The sequence below is a fragment of the Taeniopygia guttata genome, chromosome 3 (genome assembly GCF_048771995.1).
Source record: "Taeniopygia guttata chromosome 3, bTaeGut7.mat, whole genome shotgun sequence".
Taxonomy (NCBI): domain Eukaryota; kingdom Metazoa; phylum Chordata; class Aves; order Passeriformes; family Estrildidae; genus Taeniopygia; species Taeniopygia guttata.
Window position 1 is genome coordinate 30,597,674 of NC_133027.1, and position 23,937 is coordinate 30,621,610.

General features: G+C 39.3%; 1 protein-coding gene across 3 annotated transcripts in view; it reads right to left on the bottom strand.

Moving 5' to 3' along the window:
• COL9A1 (collagen type IX alpha 1 chain) overlaps positions 1 to 20,990 on the bottom strand; it is a 61,934-nt gene extending 40,944 nt beyond the window's left edge. Inside the window, exons 1-12 of one of the 3 annotated variants that reach the window (XR_012054928.1) lie at positions 20,732 to 20,979; positions 20,350 to 20,423; positions 18,902 to 18,979; positions 18,632 to 18,764; positions 11,690 to 12,086; positions 6,609 to 6,686; positions 5,932 to 5,952; positions 4,874 to 4,948; positions 4,306 to 4,341; positions 4,134 to 4,196; positions 2,222 to 2,275; positions 1,588 to 1,623 (exon numbers count right to left, since the gene is read on the bottom strand). Coding sequence is in view for 1 of the 3 variants with exons in the window: in XM_030267386.4 (XP_030123246.4) it covers positions 1,588 to 1,623; positions 2,222 to 2,275; positions 4,134 to 4,196; positions 4,306 to 4,341; positions 4,874 to 4,948; positions 5,932 to 5,952; positions 6,609 to 6,686; positions 11,690 to 12,086; positions 18,632 to 18,764; positions 18,902 to 18,979; positions 20,350 to 20,423; positions 20,732 to 20,745 (1,059 nt within the window). In the remaining 2 variants the exon portion in view is untranslated. Of the gene's footprint in view, positions 1 to 1,587; positions 1,624 to 2,221; positions 2,276 to 4,133; positions 4,197 to 4,305; positions 4,342 to 4,873; positions 4,949 to 5,931; positions 5,953 to 6,608; positions 6,687 to 11,689; positions 12,087 to 18,631; positions 18,765 to 18,901; positions 18,980 to 20,349; positions 20,424 to 20,731 lie in introns of all 3 variants that reach the window. The other 2 variants (XR_012054929.1, XM_030267386.4) reach the window with 2 other exon arrangements.
• Positions 20,991 to 23,937: the final 2,947 nt, after the last annotated feature.

Consider the following 23,937-nt stretch of genomic DNA (forward strand, 5'->3'; position numbering starts at 1 on the left):
CTTAAAGACTTCCAAGAATGGAGCATCCAAATCTTAGCTGGGGAACCTGTTCCAGAGCCTAAGCACCCCCACAGCAAAGAACTTCTCCTAGTATCTAATCTAAATCTACTCTCTTTCAGTTTAAAGCCATTTCGCCTTGTCCTGCCACCACATGCCCTTTTAAAAACCCTCTCTCCAGCTCTCTTGTAGGGTCCCTTCAGGTACTGGAAGGCTGCAATTAGGTCATACCCAAGCCATGTATTTTCTAGGCTGAACAATCACAATATTCTCTGCCTTTCCTTATAGGATAGGCGGTTCATCCTTCCAATCATTTTTTCCTATATCATCTGAGCAAAAACACGTGACAGAGTTTAACTACCTCTTCTTTGCATCTAGATATTGTAATGTGCGTGGCATACAACCCAGAAATTATTTCTCCATCTAGTCGACATCAAAAACGAAAAAACAAGCAAACAAACAAACAAACAAACAAACAAAAAGGAAGAAAAAGAAAACCACCTTAAGCCTCTAACAGAAAAATGTAGGGGGTTTCAGTCTACCTAGAACCTACCTCAATTCTGATATTTTCTGTGACTAAATTCAACTCATATATTGAGCCTGCAGACCAGCCAGCCATTATATGACCTATTTTCCAAATTTTTGGGTGGAATGAGTATCCATGAAAATTAAAGTATCCACAAGTGATTTATCTTGAATTTGAACATGTCTATAATGTCACACCTTCAAGAATAACTTTATCATTTTCTCTTTGGCCAACTATCAAAATAATTGTTAAATATACATTTAATGAGAGTTAATAGGAAAAGGTCAAAAATACAAATACACAAGAAGTGTTATACTGGAATACCATACCTCTTCTATTTAATTTAAATAATTTCTCCAAATTAAATCTAATTTTTCATTAAATTTTAATTATATGCATTCTTATTATAATTTATTCAAATCATCTTGTTATTTACTCATCTTCCCTGAGGTTTTTTCCTGAGCTAAATTCCTACATGCCAACCATCATTCATTTCTCTTACCAGCAAAACTCCTAAAATTTACAATTATTTTTTAGCCCCTAAAAACGGATGTTATATCCATCTTTGTGCTGACCGGAACAGTACTCTTTGCATGTCCTTTCTGATATTTTGGCCTGTTTTCATACAGAACTGCAAAATAGCACAAGGAGTCTCACAGAATTTACACTTCAGTGATGCCATTTAAACAGATCGCAAGAGGCTGAAAACAGGAATAACTGTAGACTCCCATATGCAAATGGAACATGGGCTCTCATCTCCACAGCATTTTCACAGAGATGGAAAAGAATGCTATAAGTCCAAAACTTGGGACTCCATCACACATGCTCCTTTCTTTTCTACAGCATACAAACCAAACATAACCTTTCAGTAATATTTGTACACTTAGATATAAAGACAATAAGATTCCCTAAAGTACTACGTCAGTAATTTATGAGTTCTTTGAAACCCCAGAAATAGTTTTCTTTTCTTCACTACATTTCTTCACTACATTTAGTGGTAAGAAGCTTTCATAATAATACTTAAGATGTAAAAATCCTCTTTGTATACTAAATGCATTACTTACTGGAAGTCCACGAGCACCTGGCTGTCCTGGCTCCCCCTTTAAAGGATAAAAAATGAGTTTTTAAGAAGCATTAGCATCAAGTTTTGTAAACAATATACAGGAAGATATTATCTCACCTTTTGGAGGATATAATTTAGTAGATACAGTCTGCATGTATTATTCAATTCATTAATTCTATGCTGGTTTCAGTTGGTGGAAAGGAAAGACTTTCTCAGTATTAAAAAGATACAGCCTCTGGCCTTTTATTCCCCCACCCCCTAAAACTCAAACATGCTTGTTATTCTGACTTCTGATTTATATTTAATTTGTTTAATTTATGATGAAAGCAGGTTTCACTGGGCTGGTTCACACTGCAGATTATGATGGCACAATTGCAATACAAGATGGAAGGGACCTCAACTTTACTGAAGATGCTCAACCTTAATGTCAACAATGTAATGCCAGCCACCATTCCTTACTGCTGGCTGTGAGAACGGAACCTTCTTCATGCTGCGTGAAAAGGGCCCAGTACATGTGTATCCCATAGGTATGTCAGGATTGTAAGATGGGCTGCAGCATCTTATTAGTCACATAGAGACAAACAAAAATGCTGCTTTAAAAAAATCCATCACTTCATTAATAATTTTGTTCCTACCTTCTGTCCTTTTGGTCCTGGGGCTCCACGTGAGCCATCAGGTCCTGTGAATCCCTTTGGAAGTGAGTTATACAATGTTAATTCAAGGGTTATGTGTTTTTCTTAATCACAACAAAAAACATTATATAACATAGAAAAACGAGACTATTAAATTAAATTAGTAACTGCAGAAGCCTTGCAATCCAAATATTTATTTACATGTACAGATAGAACTACACAAGTTCAAAGTGCTAGCTTGTAGTGATAAGCATCAGTGCCTGTGATACGTATCTTCAACAATTACTCAGTTACATCATAATTAAATAAAGCAAGTAATTAAATCTCTCTCTTAATAGGAGATTGATGAATTTATTTCACGGCCAAGGTTAAAAACAAAAACTGTTAAGTGTTGTCCATTTCCAATAAAAGTTTCATGGACAACAGCAACATAAAACAAAAACCCAGAAAGCTGCCAGGCTGGATTTAAATTTACCCTTTGAACTTGTCTATCTGTCTAAAATTATACACTAACCATGGTATTATAACCAGGAATTCATTTGGATTTCTTATTTTTCCTTTTGTTTCCAATTTTATAGTCAGCTTATATGGTTTAGAAATTTCCTGATATCCAGAAGAGTTTTTCTTTTACATTTATCTATTACTTTTATTTTTTTGGTACACTTCCACTTTTTTTGGTATGCTTCCAGCAATTCAGTGTTCACACAATTGTTCCGATAATTTGATTTTGAAAGCTTACACGATCATTACAAGCAATTACTGTACAGTACCTTTTTACAGTCTATTAAACCTGACACTGAAATAATTTTTCAAATAAAATGCAATTTAAAAAGTCAGAACTTCCTCACCAATTAAACACAGAAGGTATTATAAATCTAAAACACCAATTAAAGGTTGAATGCACAGTGGAAGTAAAATAAGGTCTCCTTTTTTTTCTTCAAGTGAAAATAAAAAAGGTTCAATATTTCAAAGGACTGTACTCTAGCATTACATTTTCACTCATCACCTAATATGAGGGAATATACAAGTGTGAACAGATGCCAAAAGCTGAGCGGAGTTTAATGTGTTCTGTTTCATGTGATTGTGTTCCCGTTACTTTTGGCAAAGAAAATAAAACTATGCCTTAAGTGAAAATTGTGAGGCAATGACTTCTAGAGATCTGCTTATAGGGATCATGGGTTGTGGGTCTGTATTTTTTTAGGAAGATGTGAAGTGGTATGAGATGTCATTCACAAAGCCCATTTCCTCTTACAATTTGAAAGTTTAATTAAAGACTCTTCCAGCTCCATGTCCACTAAATCTCTTCCCAAAAGCAACTTAAATATTAACATCTTACAGCATTGCAACCTTACATAGCTACTAGGCTTTTTCATTTATATAATTTGCAATACCCTCTAACACACTGCTTTATGGTCTATAAACTTTATTTATGATATCTTAAATTTTTAAAGTTTTAGAAGCTTTGTAAATTAAACATAAGCTTGTCTACCTCTTGGCATAACATCTAAGTACTAATGCAACAATTTTGCTTCATAACAAGAAGTGCTTTTTAATGGTGCTCTCAAGAGAGAGAAATATGAAGTGTCCAAAAAATGTTTGAAGGCATTTTTATAGCCACAAATTTATTCAAGAGGTATGACCTAACAGGCCATCAACACTAGATGATGCTGAAACTTCAATCTTTTCTATTATTTTCAACAGGATGGGAAGATGCATCAGCTGATCTTCCTCATGCCCTCGCAGCTCTGCCCTTCGACCAGAGGCGGCTTCCAGAGGCCACAGCATGAGTCATCCCTGAGACCACTGTCCAGTGCCTTCTCCAGGGCCAGGTGACAGCACTGACAGTCCTCATGCTTTGTTTATTTATTCTTGAAAAAAACAAAGACAGAAATTATAGAAAATCAAGTGTACTCACATCAGCTCCCGGCTCTCCAGGCAACCCAGGGGATCCTGGTTTGCCTGCATCCCCATCTGGACCCTTTAGGATTTAAATGGACAGTTAAGCATGTTGCACAGAGGGTAGCAGAAACAAAACTCAAAATTTCTTCTCTAGCAGAAGCAAATGAAAAGTAGCTGAAATCACTTACCGGTGGACCAGGGGGGCCCTTCGGGCCTCTCTCCCCCTACCAAAATATGAAAAAAAAGGTATTAAAACAATAAGAACCTTTTATGGTCCTTCATGGAAATAACTGATTTACAGATTATCAGAAATAATCCTGAACTCTTATTGTAGAAAATAAACATTAAATCCACATAATTTCTATAACAGAAATCATCAGAGAAACTTCTGACGGTAATCAAGGGAACACATGTAGTAGCTCCTATCAGAGATAATGCCACAAATCCTTATCATAATTTAGTATGTAATCCCTTTTGAGATTAGATTTATAAAACCCTTACACCCCATAAATGGCAGATAAACACAGCATATGATGTTGATTACACAAAATAAATAATCCTGAGTTTTCTATGCCAAAAATAATCTGAATATCTGCTTCCCTCACTCACCCCAGCCCACTACAGAGCATGAGACCCATCAATTCCTTCATGTATCTGCAGACAAAGTCAAACTCCTGAAGATCACAGGCTGTCAGACAATGCAGATACAGCTCAAAGCATTTCCTACTTCCTATGCAGGGTATGGGAAACACTTACATCAACGCCATCAATACCGGGAACTCCTGGTGGCCCTGGTGGACCTGGGGGGCCTGGTGGACCAGGGGGACCTCTCTGACAAGGAGTAAAAAAAACGAGCAATTAGAGCCTGGCAAACCATGGAGCCATTCTGCATGGACCAGCACATTTAGAGGCTATGGGTTAGTCAGGAGGCCACAGCTGTGACAAGGACCTGCATTCTCACCCCGTGTATATCATAGGCCCTATATCCTATTTTGACTGGCAACACTGCCCTCACCAAAGAAATGGAAAAGGTGTTAAACCCTCCTCCCTGTGCCCACAATGCTGCCAGAGGCAGGTGGGCTCCACTCCCCATGCAGCAGGATCTGAATGCCCCACGGCAATGACAGAGCGGCAGAAATGTAACTGATCTTTGCGAATCGAACACGGATATTCACCACACTAATTACTCTTTCTGCCAACACAAAGGAGATAGTTTTCCTGAGAGTTCATACTAGCAACGAAAATTTAAAACACCCCTGCTTCACTGACGGGCTCAGCAGTTTCCCCTGGCTCCTCGGGATTACATTAACATCTACAGAGGCACTTTCTCAAAGCGCCGGGCTCCCGGGGGGAGGTAGCAGGCGCCGCCAGCCTGTGGAAACTCAGGGAAAGGCAGCTACAGGTCTCCGTGCCTATAATGGGGGGCTCTGTTCTCCTTGGAGCGAGCTCTGCCCGCGGCCCCACAACGGGGCTCTGTGAAAAGGAGGCTGCCCCGGGCCCTGAGCCTGGTCCCTTGGTTCCCACAGCGCTGCTTCTCTGGACAGATTTCCTCCGCACAGCAGAATTCCCAGAAATATTCCGTCCAGCGGCAACAGCATGTGGAGCCCAAGCCCCGCCGGTGTCACCTGCCCTGTGCCCGCCAGGCAGGAGCACAGGTACCACTGCCCTGCGCTCAGCTCGCATCCGCCGCGTCACCCGCAGCTCCCGGGGGACACGGGACAAGCACCCTCGGCGGGTCGGCGCCAGGGCACGGCAGAGCAGCCTTCGTCCTTCTGCACCGGCACCCCGAGCTCCGTCCGCTCCCTCGCACTTACCTCGATTCCCGTCTGGGTAACCTGCGAGGGAAGAAACATAAAAAACAATAAAGCAGGGCCAAAGTCAGAACAAACTTACTTGAGCCAGGCCGAGGCAAAGCGCCTGCAGGAAAAGCCCCAGGGGCAGGAGGAGCCGGGCCATGGATGGAGGGAGCAGCCTGCGGCTGCCGGGGCGGGCGGGCGGAAGGTGAGCGCGGCCGGAGCCCCTCCCGGCTGCGGCCCTGCCCTGGGCAGGGTCGCGGGGATTGGAGGAAGGCTGGCGGCCGGGCAGGCGAGGACGGAGTGCCAGCAGCGCCTTAACCCTTTGCCCTGCTGCTGCCGGGTCGGACACCGAGCCCGCCGGCCCCGCGGGCCCCCCGCCGCCGGGCTCCCGGTGCGGCGGCGATGCCGCGGGCGGCCGCGACAGCCGCTCCGCCTGCCCGGCACAGCCCCGCAGCGGCCCGGCCGAGCCGCCCGCCAGCGGCGAGGCACACAGCAAGTCACGGAGGGGTTAAAATGAGGCGGCGGCTGCTGCTGCTGCTCTCGGGGGTTGGATTTCTAAAAGCACCGAATATCGGCAGGTATGGTAAAAAAGAGCATCACCGGCCAGGAAGGGGGAGAAAAAAAATGGGACTCCCGTGGGCTGCAGCGGCAGACGGGACAGGACAGGACAGGACAGCCCAGGACAGGTTTCTCACCCGAGCTGGCAGCTCTCCGCAGCCTTCGCGCTGGGGTCGCAGGGGGTCGCAGTGGATCACCATCCACTGGATCTCGAACTGGCAAAGGAGAAAAGATCATATTAATTCGTGTCAAGGGTCGCTCTGTCCGAATGTGTAAGAAGTGGAATACTAGCACACTATGCAGAGGATTAAACGCTAGGTATTTAATGTCAATAGCTACAGGTGGAACAGCGCTTTGCCGTGCACTCCCCCACCCCTAACTGTGGAGGTCTTTTAAAGAGGGGACATAAATCAGCCGAGGTGCTGCCACTGCTGAAATCCTCTTTATCACATCTCTACTGTCCTGTTTGTTTGCAGTCAACACAGTTTCCAGAGTGCTGAGACTGGAACACAACAGAAGGAGTACCCTTGTTTCTTTTACCTGTTAACTGACACCACCATCTGTGAGCCAATTCTTTGCCTCCTTTATCCACTTGTTATTTTCAAGCTATCATAATAGTAGCCAATTGAGTGCCATAATATACATATGAAAGAACTAATTCTAATTTAATACTACAAGGCAGCCATACAATAGCAACAGCCCAAACAGGAGTAAGTTGTCAACAGTATCCTCACACTAAATCTGAAACACAGCTCTGTACCAGCTATGAAAAGAAGAAAGCTAACTCTGTCTGCCTTGAGGCTATATAAAACGAAAGCTGAAACCTCTCAACTTTTAAAAAACCTAAAAATTAAAATCTTCTGGTGGAAAGGTAGTAAAAGATGTGACTGGCTTCCCATTGATTTAGGAGAGGTGAGAGAAGGGCAAATATGTTCTAGCCTTGCTGTCAAGGTATCTTTTCCCTTGCCAGTATTTCACAATGATCTTGTTGATTATGTTAAGATGATTTAAAGGATGCCATTATTTTGAAGACATCTCATGTAGGTGTTCTACCAATATCAATATACAGTGTTACTAAGGATTAAGTACAGTCATAAAGTTTTCAGAAATGAATCTCAGGTAATTTAGGGGTAATCGTAAAGCAAAGGTATTAAAATGTAACCTTTTAAGTTCAAGGGTGATGTGCTGGTTTTGCCTGAGGTAGAGTTTATTTTCTTCACAGTAGCTGGTATGGAGCTGTCTTTTGGATTTGTGCTGGGAGCAGAGTTGATAGCACAGGGATGCTTTTGTTATTGCTGAGCAGTGCTTGGACAGAGTCAGGGCTTTTTCTGCCCTTGACGCCACCCCATCAGCAAGGAGGCTGGGAGTGCAGAGGGACCTGGGAGGGGACACAGCCAGGATAGCTGGTCCCACTGATCCCATACAACATCGGGCTCAGAACATAAAGTTGGGAGAAGAAGGAAAGGGCAGGGGGAGGTTGAAGTGATGCTCCTTGTCTTCCCAAGTCACTGCTACATGTGATGGAGCCCTGCTTTCCTGGAGATGACTGAACACCTGCCTCCCATTGAAAAGTAGTGAATTAGTTCCTCATTTTGCTTTGCTTGTGTGCATGGCTTGAGCTTTACCTATTAAAGTGTCTTTATCTCAATCCACAAGTTTCCTTACTTTTACTTTCTCAATTCTCATCTCACCATGGAATAGAGTGAGCAAGTGGCTGTGTGGGGCTTTGTTGCTATCTGGAGTTAAACTACAAAGAATGTTTAAGACCCATAGGTCAGTATTCCTGACATACATTTGTCAGGATTCCTATAGGATTTATGTTTTCTCTTTATTTCTTAGTCAGCACAGATATAATTAACTGTGTCTAGCTGTTCACTGTTTTGTCACCTTAAATTTTACAGAAATTCCTGCAAATGCCCACCATCTTTGCACATCTCAACATCAGCCATGTAATTCAGCTGTCTTATTGGTGTTTTAGTTGAGAGAAGTGAAGGTTAGGTAAAATGCAAATGAGACCTAAATATGTAGGGTAGTATTTTCAGTATAAAATCAGTCACAGGGATGCATTTAGCAGTTCAATAGGGGCTACTTCTGGCTTGGTGATGATCCAGGGAAAGTCACCCCTCCTGGGGAAGTACAACTCAGCTAAGCAATTTTTCACATGAAGATTTTCTACAATACCTTGTCAAGGACATCTATGTTTCTTCCAAGATAGGTCTGCTGTCAACATTTGTACATATGTCAAGTGACCAAGAATAAATTACATATATATAAATGCATCTCATTCCAGAGCTATTTTAAACATGTTTTATCCTTTTTATTTTTGACATCTCTGAAATAGGTTTTTAGAGCTTCTTTCTCCTTGCATCTTCCTTTTTTTTTTTTTTGACATCTCTGAAATAGGTTTTTAGAGCTTCTTTCTCCTTGCATCTTTTTTTTAAACATCGGAACATTACAGTCAATTCTGGTGTTATTTGGCTTTCCATAGCTAAGGTTCAGCCTTCTGAATATGAAATTTCACAGGGTGAAAAAAACCAAGATGTGACTTTTTACAGTACACATACACAATCTGTTCTATGGTGTAAATTAATCCCTGTTAAACAAATATTGACAAGCAGCTTCCTCTTAGATAATTCAAGTCATGTAGTAGATAATTCAAGTCATGTAGCTTCCCTGAGCTAGTTAGCAGCATTAAATGTCAATTAAATAATGACCAAGATTCCCTTCTAGCAAAGTGTTTTTTAATATTGATTATGAAAAAAACATGGTAATGCCTCTGAAATCACAGGAATTAAGGCAATTATATCATCTCACAGAAGTTATAATTTGAGCAGTAAGAAATTCATTCCCTTACCTTCCTATAAAAAAACATGTAATTTAGAGATTAAATTCCTTTTCAGTTTTGAAATTATGCTAAATCTTGTCTTGCTTCAAGTTTATAATGGATTATATTAATTACTTTTAGATATAAAGGTAAAACTTTAAGATATTTTATCTAAAAAAAAAAAATGCAGCTGTGAATCTGTGTAAAAATTTGTCCACCATAAAGCATTCCAGATATCCTGGAATAAATCTTTGTAAAGGCTGAAAGGCAAGATACAGTTTCTAAAGGAACTGTGTCTATTATTCTCCTAGGCACTCATAGTAATAACAAGCAATAAAGAATCCCTTTTAAAATTATATGTGTTACAGTGCACCTCTGAGAAGTTGACCTATTCTGCAAGATAAATAGGGCCCTCACCAAAATGCTGCAAAAAAGAATAGGAAACACATAATTTATGTCCTTTTAAAATTCTACCACTGGAAGTAATATACTTTAACAATGCCTGGGAGTAAATTAAAGGCTGTGCCTAGGGCATATTAAATAACCAAGACTGTTGAGATATTTAAACTTACAGTCAAGCAAGTTAAAGACTAGAATAGCCCCAAACATATATTTATTTAGTCAATTTAAAGAGAATTAAAGTACACAGGCTAAACCAGAAATTTCTGCAATATAAATAGACATTTTAAAATTACTAGTCCATCTGACTATGTAATTTCTTTATCATCATTTCAGAGGATATGGGCTTCCTAAATCTTCATTATTGTAATATCAAGTTGAACCACTACCATTGCCTTTTTGGGCTTCCCAACACAGGCTATGCAATTCAATCAAATAAGACCTAAGTCAGTTCTGTCTAAAATAAAGTGTAATTTTAGACATCCAAACTCATTTTAAGAATATGGTGTCATGCTGACTTTCTGTGTTCCCTGATAATTTTTTCCAGTGCTTCACTATTTTTTTTGTCAAGATGTGTGCATCATACTCATTTTAAAGCCTAACTCATGCAAAGATTTTACTTTTTTCGTAAAATATATTTCATACAACCAAATCTTCCCAGAAACACACTAAAGCAATAAAAAATATTTTGCATTATAAATGGCAAGTTATAAAAATTATTTAATTCAATTTTGTTCTTTCATCCTTAAAGGAGGTTGTCCTATAATTACCATAGCTCCACACTGGTGCCTAAAGATGTACAGTCTTAAACACAGGCAAGGCAGAACTTAATGACAGACACTTCCCCACCAAATGCCTGAAGAGCCCTGGGTGATCAATGCTGCTCATTTTTATACCTTGCTGAAAAGAAAAAGTCTCTGCAAAATGCAGGTTGGAGAGGAAAGAGGATAAAATTTCAAATTGCTCTTCTGCTTTTCCTCACTCTTTAATCCTGGCCAAAGGTCAGTCAAAGTACCAACAGAAGGCCAAGGTGACCTTGATACCACATCTCTCTCCTCATTTGTCAGCTGCCATTTGGAATCACTACTTCAAGAGGCAAAGGAACCCTGCTAGCTTTTAAAGGGATGACTCTATGTCTAACTTGAGGGCACAGTTTTCTCTAGCACTGAATAACAGGTGCTGTAAAATTATTAATACTGATAGATTTATCTGCATGTAATCTGTCTTTCTGAAGAGGAAAACAGTATTGGCATAGAATTTTTTCATCCTACTAACATGCATAGAATATATCTAATGTGTAATGTTTTCATCATCCCATCTATCCATTCATCCATCGGTATTGCTCCAAGCAGTTAGCAAAGCTAAGATACATATGCTAATTTGTAATATGCTAATTTCCACATTATCAGCTCTAGCTGATTATTTTTATTTACATTTTCAAAGACTAGCTCTTGTTTTCAACAGAATTAGTATAACTTTTCAGCTATTGAAATTTCCTCATCCACATCGATAACAGCATGTTAGCTACCCCTTCAGACGCATGGGGCAGCTTTCTGCTGGCATTCTCATGTAAAACTGATTTCAATCCAGTGCAATACAGCAACTAAACATACAAAGGTGATGAAATATTCTTTTCTTGTAATGTCTTCCCTTTCAGATTTATGCAACACTGGTTAACCTGTGTCCACATTTTTTTGCAAACAGTGTAAGATATAGTTTAAAGTTATGTCTCACTTCACTCTTCTACTTCAGAGTTGTAACAATACAGGGATGTCTAGGAATTTTCATTATTGAAATTTAGACATAACCTTGGTCATCTCTTAACTTACAAGGCAGAAGTGCAAAATTTAAAATAACACATCTTGTACTTACCTACCAAGGAGTTATTTTCTGCCATTTCTGATTTCAGAAATAATTTAAACATGCATTCCACAAAACAAAGCCCCATATTTAATGTAAAACATTTTTGAATAAATAAAAGATTTTGAATCTTACCGGAACTGAAATTTGAGGGTTATTTTTGAGTTTACCAAGCACAGCAAAGCCATCAGTGTTGATTTTCCCTTTCGGTTTTATGTTTAAGGACTCTATTTTAATACAGTCAATAAAAAGCGTGACACTGTTTGCTTCCACAATTATCATAAGCTTGTGCCATTGGGAGTCAAACAAGAAAGGCAAATGTAAAAATGATGCTGTTTGGTGTCTTCCGTCTGCTCCTTTATAAGAAAACTCAACGCTTTTCATTTGACCATTGAGATTCACTCCAACTTGTTCTTTTCCTGAAGAATCCTGAATCTGCCAAATAGTCCAGTATTTCTGAAGTGTGGCCCCAGTCATCCGAAAGGTAGTTAGAAAGGAATATTCATCAGGCAATCCGTTGGAATATATGGCACTGTGTAGGATCAAAATAGAGTACATTTGTTCTGTATTTGCTCTGAAAAGCTCCACATATTACCACAGAGTAATGAGAAACCATTACTCAGTGGTACCGTATCTCAGCCATTCTTGTATCAGTGCACTCCTGCATGCTGAGCCCCAGAACAAGGTTTTAATAATGGCAAAAGAATTGGTTCAGAAGTGTGGGTTCTTCCAATGTTTTACAATTTTTATAACCCTTTCTAAGAATAATGGATGGAGCAACAACTAACTCCTCTTCAGATACAGAAAGTATATCCTACAGTTGTCCTATTTCCCACTATTAGACTTACAAAGTTGGTCAACATAGTATGACTTTACAATGACCAGGGAGAAAGTGCAGATCTGATTTGATTTTGAAGGCATAAGAATGTCTTTTGCAAGAGCATTTTCTTGTTCAGACTGCAAATAACCCTTTTGTTAACGTATAAGCTATCACTTCAGCAGAAATCATTGACAAATATATGGTCAGAACCCACACTCAAAGTGTATTATGTCCCGTGACATTCAACCACAAGACTACAAATAGCAGGGAACAGACTTGACACATATAAAACATTTCATACTTAAACAACTCCTATAAGGTGAGCTTTGGAAATAAAAAACAGAGAGCACTGGCTTGTCACTGTGCAAAACAGTCCTATCATTTTTTATTTCAAATGTATCACTGAATCTAATACAATATTTAAGAAGTAGGCCTTTCCATAATTATTCTATGGATCATAAAATTCTAGTTTCATATCTAGTCAACATCAATACATGTTTTGCCATCTACCCACATTTAAGAATTAGTTTAAATAAATTTATTAAGCATGAAGATATGCACAGCCATTTTGTCCCAGCTTTCATTAGGCTAACTTCTCAAACAAATAGACATCTTGAACAAAGATGATTTTTGAGTGGCAGATCAATCCTATCTCAGCAGCTATTTAAATAGGATTAGTGAATCTCGGGATCTAGGCTTTGAGGGGGGAAAAAAAGAAAAAAAAATTGTCAGCTCTCATTCTGTATGCATGATGACTAATGATTTAGAAAGAGAGTACTTGCAGAAGCAATCCCCCGAGTTTGTAGTGTTCCAAGCTGTAGTGCAGCTGTGCTCCAGCAGGCAGCGGCACAGCCTCAGCAGATTTCAGCGAGGGCACGGCAGCCTGGCAGCGGCAGCAGCTTCATCTTACAAATAAAGTACCCGCCCTGCTGGTGCTTCTCCCTTTCCCCAGGAGCCTTTGCATACACTTGAGAGCTGGGTTTAAGGAAGGGGAATGTTTAGCTGGAAAGTTTAGCTCCTTATATAAGGTGTGGAGATATACAAAGTTGGAAGAAGGGGTTCTTTGCCAGTATCTTTAATCTGTATGTGCTTTGCTCTGAATTGTGTCTCTTGACGGAGGCTGAAGTCCTGCCCCACCTGGTTTTGTTTGATAGTATTTTATCTAATTCGTTGTGTTCTGTCATTTATTTTCAGTTTGCATCTTGCCCTATCAGAAGCAAATGTCAGCTTGTGGATATTGTAGCTTTCCTTTGGTTTCAAGCACTTTGCAGTGTTTACTGTACCCTTGTGTTAGATTTCTGGCCTACACGATAAGCATACATATTCTATTCTGCTCCAGAAAGATAATTCTTCTCCCTATTCAGACATACCTTCACTCTTATTAAGCTTCTGATCCAGTTCAACTCCAGTTTAGCACATCCTTTATGGCTCTTTGTGTCCTTTCTCTATAATGACTCTTTTAAAAGTATTTCAGTCTCCTCTACTGCTAAAACCTTAGCTCAGCTGGGAGATTTATCTCTTCAGTTGCTGAAGAGATAAATTTGTTTTTGCAGAAGAGCTGGTTTTTCTACTACCACACTGAAGGTGGTATTGTTAGGTAATCTTTAAATAGCCTCCTTGTGACATTCAACTTTCTCTGTTAAGTTCAGTGACTCCAGGGTGGCTGATTCACTGAGCCTAAAAGCAGCAGTACTAATCCCACATCCTCTGTGAAGGGGTTTTCAGCATTTCCTTGCACTGCTAAGTTTTGTTGTCATGGCAATACTCGTTAAACTATCACATACATTCTCATACAACCTCAGTTGACACAACTATACTGCCAAAAAAAAAAAAAAACAAACAAACAAACAAACAAAAGAAACAAAAAAACCTAGTACGTGAACATACTTTTTGATTAGGAGATTGTTTATACCAGATTGGCAAATGAATTCTTTGCACCATATTCAGCTATAGACTTAGTATTTTTCAAGACATTATATGGGTTATACTTTTTTCAGACTTTAAAATAGGAAAGAAATATGTTCACTTTCTCAGAAGATATGCAAAGAGAAATAATGTAAGAGCTTCTGACATCGGTAAGAGAAAACTAGATTGTAAGAAATGCATATCAAACACTAAAGATAAAAATTCAGTGCACAAACATGGAAAAGTATTCCCATTTTTAAAAAATATTAATAACCAATCAGAAGAACTGCTGCCTTTAGACTAAAGACTCAGTATCAGTAGCACGACTCAACACAGTTAAGCATGACCCATCACCGGAAAGGTGCTCTGCAGGGGACTGTTACTGTGTAAGATTTGTACCTATAATTCTACAAGAAAAGCATAGACATATTCTCATCTCAGCTACTCCAACAGTAATGGTCCTTTAGTGGTTTAATTGTATTTCAGAACATATTCCTTTCAAAGCCTGTAATCCTTATATAGGCAAAACCCTTCCAAAGTCAGCAACTTAAAATGCTAAATATTTGGAAACCATGGCAAATTTAGCATGATATTTAAATAAACAAATGTAGAGAAGCTATTCCTCCTTCTCACTGCCAAGTGAAGAGTGAAGGACACTGTAACTTTATTGAACAGCTGATAGTTCTATGAGCACTCAAATTCTTTAAGGAAATTATTTTTAACATAGTTGTTTCATGTTCCACTGATTTATGGAAGAGAACCAATCAATTTTAAATTTAGCTTCAGGTAAATGAGCGAAGAAAGAATTTATATGGAAATATATTTGAAGGCCAAAATCCAGATTTATTCCTGACCTATTTCCTATCCATTTAAAATTGTTAAGGATATAAGCCATCAGACCTTTTTATGTAATTTAGGGTTTTTTCTTCAGTTTGTAAGAAAGCATTCCAGTCCTGCTTTCCTTGTATACTCGTACTATTATTAACTGCTTTAGTCATTTTATGAATACAAGTTTAGGTCTTTTTTTTTTTTTTTTTTTTTTTTTTTTTATCAGATATTCAACTATTTGTCTAATTTTTTAAAGTATTGGGGGGTGGGAAGATTGAAACATTTGTAGTTCATCTAGGGGAACTTCTGAAATATGACTATTTCTTTTAAATCTTTTTAATAAATATCTAAGACTTTCACTAATCACGTATTTTGAATACTTACCAGGAAGATTTCTTTGAGATTTCAAAGCTAAGTCCTACCCAGGCTTCAATGCAACCAAGGTAAGTCATCTGACAATGGTGAGGAAAGCCCTGACCCACCCCCTTGACCGAAGGATTAACCAAGAGCAGAAGACTATGTTAAAAGCTCAACTATATACCTATTCAAGTTCTACAGAGTAACTGGTTTATTACATTTGGGTTTTTTGAGTTAATTTCTTAGGTGACCTCCATTGCTCACTGACTTAACTTAGTCCTTGCTAAATAAAGACTTTAGAAATCTCAGCACAACCCACTGGAGGTGGCAGTGGAAATTACTGTGGCCATTCTCATGATAATGCAGTACCATGTGCCCAAGGTTGAGGGTTCTTTCAATCAACACGTGGAGACACAAAACACTTGTGTCTGGAGCTGCCTAGAAACACAGCTGACCTGGCACACACTGCCTGGCAGCAACTGAGCAAGCAATAACAATAAAACTTAGCTCAGCACTCTTAAAAGCATCTGTCCTAAGTCATTAACCAGAAGCCATTTGTTAGGACTCATTACCCTCAGCTGATCTTTATTCTTCAGAAACTCCCATGGCTGAGCTAATTAATTCTCTTATGACCTAATTAACTTCCTAGCTGCATTTTGTCTTTTCTATTTCAGCATCATCATCAGTGTCTGAGTGGAATAGCTTACTCACAATGTGAAAGGAAAAACACCTGAAGAGCTTTGGTGGCTCAATGTAGAAAACCCAGACCTTCGAGCACATGCACTTGAGGAGCACTGCTTCACAGAAAAGCAATATCCCCAAAGGAAAAAAATGTCAGAAAATCAGCCTTTGAAATTCTCTGAGTATTTCAAGTTTACTGCTACAGCTTTACAAAATTCCGCCCTGTTTTGTTTGGAGTTTTGCATGTGTGTGTGCGTGTGTGTGATGATAGTTGCATTCGTGAAGTCAAAGGTTTAAGGTTTCATACACTGAACAAAGATAATTAGTCTTTTTCCTACATATAAAAAAACATATTTCTTTGTGAAATTTTTTTGTTAAGATTTCCATTAAAAATAAACACAATTATTATCCAAATAAACAGGATTAATTTTGTACTTACTAACTGGTGGACACCTACAACATGTACACAGATTAAATTGAAAAATTATGGGTTCACCATGTCCAGTGAAAACAGCTATATGTCATGGCAGTTCCACACAAAGTTAGTCCACCATTATTATTACACCATGCCATTACATGGAGAATACTGTATTGATCCTTCAGCAGATTTTACTCTAGAAGAAGCATTTATGGAAATTTATTTGGATGAAGGGAGAAGCTAAGTTATGATTTGTGTGCAATCACTTCTATTCATTTTGGGATATACTTCTGGGCAAGCACACAGAGCAGCAAAAAGACCAAGCTACAACTCAGTAGCATTTTAAGGAAGCTCTGTGAGTTTTTCAAAGCATAAGCTATTTCTACATCAGAGACTGATGCTGAGCCATGCCCATCCAATTGAGCTCTCATTCCCATACCATATAGCCACTCTAAAATGGGCTCCTTTGCCCTAGTATAATCATCACGTGTTAGCCTAAAAAATTATTTCCCTGTTGCAAACATGTTTGATGAAGATCCCCTCCCCAGTGCTCCCATGGCACTCGGGCTATATCAGCCACGCAGCCCGGGAAAGCCATGCTGGCCATTTTTCCCAAACTCGCTGTATTTTTTCCTCCACCACCCCTGGATGCAGCAGGAGCGCACAGGCCGGAGGATGATCCCCTGGGGGAGAGTTTCAGCACCGCGGGCAGGGACAGCTCCGGGAGCCGGGCCGGGCGCCGCTCCCTGCCCTGCCCTGCCCTGCCCTGCCCTGCCCTGCCCTGCTTTGCCCTGCCCTGCCCTGCCCTGCCCTGCCCTGCCCTGCCCTGCCTTGCCCTGCCCTGCCCTGCCCTGCCCTGCCTTGCCCTGCCCTGCCTTTTGCTTCCCTCCTCTTCCCTCCCACTGAGAGGGCCAGGCTGTAAAACAGCTCTGGAGCAGCGCAGCCAGCTCGGACTCTGTGACAGGGGAGCAGCACACTGAGGCACTGGAGCAGGGCTGGGGCTCAAACCTCAAATCCATTTCCTGGGCCCACAACCCCAATGGCAGGAGTCAGCTCAGATGCTCTAGTAAGGCAGTCAACATAGGTTTGTTCAGGGGTAACTTGTGTATATCAAGCACATATTTCACTAGAACCATGTATAGCAATAATTCTAAACTCTTAAAAGTGAAAATATTGCTACTTTTATCTGAGAATCTCCAATTTTTAGAGAAGTGATGATCCCATTTGCTGTCTGTGACTGGATTCACACCCATACACTAGCAGTCCTGATTTGTGTCTGGGACTGAAAGTAGGTGTGTAACAAACACTTAAGCTCTAAAGTAGCTTAATCTGGTGGCTATGAAGGTAGGAGCCAGGGAGGATTGCAGCAAGAAAAGTTGTTAGTGATAGGTACAGAAACTCTTCACAATCCAATTATTCCTAGCTGAAACAGTAGTCCAGTTAATGGTCTTGTCACTTAATTGCTAAGTTGAGGCATTCTTAATTACATAAGGTGCTGGAACAGAATCCAGACTTGAAGACTTCCAGACTAAATTTGGCAAAGACATCTCTACCCTGCTGTACTGTCTCTATTCCTCACCAGCAGCAAGTCTGGCCTGTAAAGCACAAACACAATTAGATCCAAAAATCCTGACTTCTATCACAAATTCACTGTAACATGCTAAATAATAGTTTTCAACTTTTATAGATTAGGTGACCATAAACAGGAACATTCATGTACCTGTTACCTAAAACAAACACACAATGGAAAAGAACCTTAGCTCAGAATCAGTGAGTTGTTATCGTACCACGTCTCTGCAATCCTCACATGCTCAGAAAGATCCCTTCGTGTCAATATTTTAACAAAACTTTTTTTCCTCTCCTCCTGTTACATTTTCTTTGCCTCCCTATTTCAAATCATCATCAGCTTCTGACATTACTTTCTAGAGGTGAAATCCCTTAGCATCAGCAAATCTTGAGGCACTCAATATCTTTTTAAATTAGGTGATCTAGCTGGTGGGAGATCTACCACTTAAAAAATAAAATTGCAAAATATCTAAATATTAAAGCCAAACAAGGAAGGCATTACCTGGTTGGTATCCTGAAGTCTACATTGGGTCCCAATTTATAAGCTACTTGTAGAGAAGTGGATCCCACAACTCTCTCAATAATTCCTTGGGAAGCAGCTTTTTCTATTTGAAACTGAGAAATCAGGTCAAAGCCTGCAAGGGAAAAAAGATACATATCCATAATGTAACTTTCATTTTAATTTGAGAATTGTGCTGTCACCGAGCTGAATATAACCTGATATATTTTTTGAACAGCAGCTTTTTCGTGAAAAAGTCAGGGTGCTACTTGCCTGGTAGATCATCTTGGCCAATCCTGATTGTTGGGCAGATATCAATTCTGTGACTGGCACCCAGAATAGCTGGTAGTCCTGCAAAAAACGTGAATTTGCTAAGCATGTGCCTGCACATTGCCACAGATCACCTTACAGAATCAACTGAAGTAACTGTCAGATTATTATGAATTTAAAAGAGCTATAAACAATAATAATTAGGGGTACATAATTTAAACTGTACTCAGTAAAGTAAGAGGTATAAGAAAATAATAATCTTTTTCTAGAGAGCTCTAAATTTAAAACAGTGACTTGATATGCTATCTGAATTTTTTTTTCAAGCCTTTAAATTAGAGTGTTATAATAATTCTTCTCTTGCAGAGCTGTTGAGAAATTGCAACAGTTTAAGAAGGACTGCTGTGTAAGGAGGATTTGGGTTGTAACTTTTTGTGGTTCAAGCAAACTTAAAAAAAAAAAAAAGGCCAGTTACCTAAGTCAACAGTCTCTGTACTCCCAAGGAAACTTAAACAAACCTCATGCCAACTAAATAAGTTGTTGTGAATCAGTTGGCATCTTTTCCATCCTCTCTGGTATTCCAAGCTTTCCCACTTTCCTCTGTGCCAGATTTGATCAGAAAATGAACATTCATGAAATGCAAGGTGATGGCAAGAATACTTTTTGGTTTACCCAAATGAGAATGTAGAAGTTTGCTAGAGGAAACTAAATGTAAAAATCTAATTTTTCAGAATATTATTTGTCAAAAAATCTTGTCATGACCATAAGACCTACAAGATACCCAGAATTAATGAAGAAGGAAGGAAAAAGAAGCATTTATTTGAAGAGTTTAAGAGCCATGTACAAGTCTAGTACCAAGTCAATCTGGAAAAATTTAGCAGAGTGTGGGTAGGGAAGAATGAAGAGTGGAAGTTGGAAGGAGAAGCATTTCTAACCTACAGAGAGCCTCTTGTGTGCTGCAAAGGCTCAACCCTAAATGTGGGTTTCCTTCTGACAACATAGGCTTAAAGAGAACATTCAGGTTGACACGTTACACCTTAGAAAAGACCTCATTATATATTCTTTGATGAGACACATGGCTGACATCCAACCATTTACATTTTATGCCCAGCAAATAAAGTAGAACTAGTTTACTGCCCCATGTAGCAGAAGAATATCTAACTAAAAGCACTGAAAGACAGGGAAGGTTTGTGTCCTGTATTCACCAGATTTTAATCCTTACCTTAAAAGTACATCTAATACCAAATTTAAAGCAACACACAGAGCTCTTGCTTTTTTCCTGTTTTTCATTTATATCCTTCTATCCATCCATGCATACATCAGTGCACATAGACAGCTCTCACTTTGCGTGATAGCTAGTTACAGAGGATTTTAGTTTTGAATAAACACAGAATAATTCTTTTGACATTCAAAATTACACAAAGATAAAATGTAGATAAAATCTGTCTCCTTACTTGATTGGTGCTGGATGGTGGCTGAGATGAAAGACCACAGAAAACTACACAGATAAAAGAAAGCTGTAATTTTCCTGTAAACAGAAAGAAAACTCCAGTATGAATCTGTAGTTTCTGACAGGTTCTGTTATTAAATTTCTCCTCCAAGCCATGCATGTTAAACATATAAAATACCACCTAAGGATCTGCTAACAGATTTGACAAGACAATTTCTTTGGCAAGATAATTTCTTTACATGACAATGTTTGATTTTTTTCTTATAATAAAGCATGTCAATAAAGCTCTTTCTATTGTAGTCCACTCATATAATGCTGGCAAGGACAGCTTTCACAGTTCTAATCTCTTATTTACAGATGTCTCTAAATCCCACTTGTTCTCTTACCAGTGGCTTTTCATCTTCACTGCTGGATTTCTTCACTTCTCTCATGTGAATATGCAGGGTATATCGTCACACTGCCTGCTTCCCTCTCATTAGTCCGACAGAGGAGTGCAGCAGTGGGTGCAGACGGCAGCTCCTGCCCCACCAGGACCCTGCAGAGAGGGAGGTGCAGGCTGCTGGGCTGGTTTTAATCTTTCCAAGGGAAGGAGGTGGAGGCTGGACAGACATGTGTGTCCTGGTGGGCTTTGAGGGCGGACCTCTGGAGCCAGCTGAATATAAAGAAGCCAAGAGCGCAACTTAAAGTCTGCTTCTTTCACCAGCACGAGGGCAGGGAGATTCAGAAAATGAGTTCAGCAAAGCCAGTGTCTGAATGGTGGGATCTGTTGTTCAGCCAGGCAGGGGAAGGAATTATATGTACCAGAAGGTGTGAGGAAACTAGTGGCCCTGATATGGTGTTAAGAATAAAAGCTCTGAGTAGAAGCAAATCCCTGTCTATAAAGAAGGTATTTCCATTTCTTACTGATTTACTCATCAGGTGACCTCAGGAAAAGCCTGTCTAGTGAGGCTGTTTTTCTGAATAAAACAGATTATGTAAAAGGGTTTTCATTGCTTAGATTCTAACCTCCAAGGCATACACATAGGCATTATTAAGCAGACTCCTGTTCTGTTGTCATTGATAAAGCACTCCCTTTCCAAAGAGACTATTACATATGCTTGGACACACAAAGATATTTACTCATATTTGTTCACCCAGATACAAAAAGAGAGAGAGAAACTAAAATCAAGAGAGAGAAACTAAAAGTATGCAAAGATCAAGGAAAAGATAATAAAAAGCCAGAAGGTCCTCATAGGAACCACAGTTAAAATTCATGTATGTATGGAAAAGTATGCTAGGTTGTTCTTATACATCACATTTGTAAGTTTTCATCTTCTCTAGACTACTGATATTCTGGTTAATAACACCCTAAATTTCCAGATCTTTCAAAGTGTGGACTATAGGAAATGCAATAATCTCTGCTGTATGATAAGTGTCCGGAGAAATAACTGGGTAATGAACTATCCCCTCCATTCCAATTTGCTGTAAATCACATTCTCAGTATTGGTAATTTCAATGTTATTGTGGTTACAGTTTTAAGTCCATTGTTAGAAAGGGCGGGACTTGATCACACACATGAACACTTTGTCATGAATGTCTAATTTTCATGCCTAAGGCAGTGAAGTTTTTCACCTTTCAAGAGAAAGATACACCCAGGGATCGTTATGGTCCAGCATGATTGAGAACATTACATATCAGTACCAGAACTGTCACATGAAACCTCTGTCAATTCAAAAACAAAAAAGGTGAAATATCAGTTTTATCTCACAAGACGTTTGCCCAAATCACCACACACCCGAGTGCCTTACTTCCCCATGCAGATATTTCCATTGTGGCATCCAATGGTACCCATAGGGCCTGAAAGGAGCTGGAGGAAGAGCAGTACATGGTAGTCACTTGAAACTATAACAAAGGGGAACGTGGCATGTGAAGGAACAACAGAGAGCACCTAGGACTTCAAAAGAATACCAAAAGCTTTGTGAAGGAATGGAAAAGAATCAGGTGTCAAACCATCTCTTTTGTTGTCTATAAGCTGTGGCATTTCCTTTGCCTTTGAGACTGCTTAATATTGCAAATTTATTTGAGGCAGTATTTAGGAAGAAAAATTATAGCACCTTACAGTAAGTTAGCAATATTTTTTGGTACATGGCGTGAATATGTCTGCCATCCATTGTGTCTGGGGTAATTCACACCCCCATCATCCTCTCCTAGAGGGGGAATCTTGTTCAGAGAAATTCAGAGAACATATGCTCTGTTTCTGGGCAATCTATAATGTAATTTTGCTTGAATTTCATTGCAGCAATTCTCAAGGGTGGAACTTCTTTTATATCTGGAGTATTTTCCCAATACAGGATCTTCAAAAGACATTTGTACTGAAATAAAACATGGAAGACAGTATGTAACTAAGCTGGGAAAACATATTTACTATTTTGTTTGTGGGCAAAAGAAATATTCTTTAAAAGACTAATAGTCTCTGGTTGCCCTGTGTACATTTTGATGTCTTCATCTTGAAGGAAAACCCACAATATTTGATTAAATTCTGGATTAAATGTTCTGGTAATAATTATCACATCACCTTGAAAGAGCCAGAAAAATATTAACTGACAAACTAGTGGTAGCAGATTTAATAGCCCCGTGATCTAGCCAATATTATTCCCATTTCAAGAAAATGTAAACTGGGATAGATGGAGTATGTACCTTATATATCTGGCTGCCACAGAGACAGTCCCCATCCAACTAACAGTCACGTTTAGCTGATCTGACTATTTTGATGCCACTCTACATCACTTCATAATTTTATCTTCTTATGAATTGGGCCAGTATAGTTTTTTTCAGAAAACCTCAGTGCATAGTGATTGCTGTTTAGCCACTTGCTCAGGGATTCATCATCTAAACACTAACTGCTCCTCTTTTGAATGTGGATTAATTAAACAGTAGGTACTTTGTTCAAATACTAACTCCTGAAAATAAGCTATGTAGGAATGTCATCTCCTCGCATGTGGAGGTGTGCTTGCACACCTGATTTCACATTCCACTTCTCAAATATATGATTCCATATTCGTTCCATACTCCTGTACTTCTGTGTAGCTTGAGTTGGAGAACAGATATTCACACAGCTGCCTCTGAGAATGTGGCTGGAGACAAGTAGCAAATGGGTGGACCCAGCTTCTCTTGCAGATATAAAGGTTGCTCTCTGTGATGAAAAGGTTTGCAGCAAGGTGGCTGCAGTTGGACTTTCAGAAAGTGCAATCCAGCAAAAACAAAACAAAACAAAAAAAATACTAAAGGCACAATTTAGAGAAGACCACACGGCAGAGAAGGAGGTTTCTCAGCTCAAGCTTGGATTTATAGCATTTTGGGAGTTAAGAGTTAAGGTAACTTGGACCTGGGACTGATCTCATTGACATCAGGAGCAAAACTTGCACTGACTTAAGCGCCTTTTAATTAAACCAGCAACAAGTAATTAAACCAGCTTCTTCAAGTGTAGGGTAATTGAATTGACAGCAAAACTATAATCCTTGTCAGGTTCCAACACATCATTGGAATTTAACAAATAATCTATTATCCAATAAATTCTTACATTCATCATAAAAATGTACTTTTCTGTCCAAAA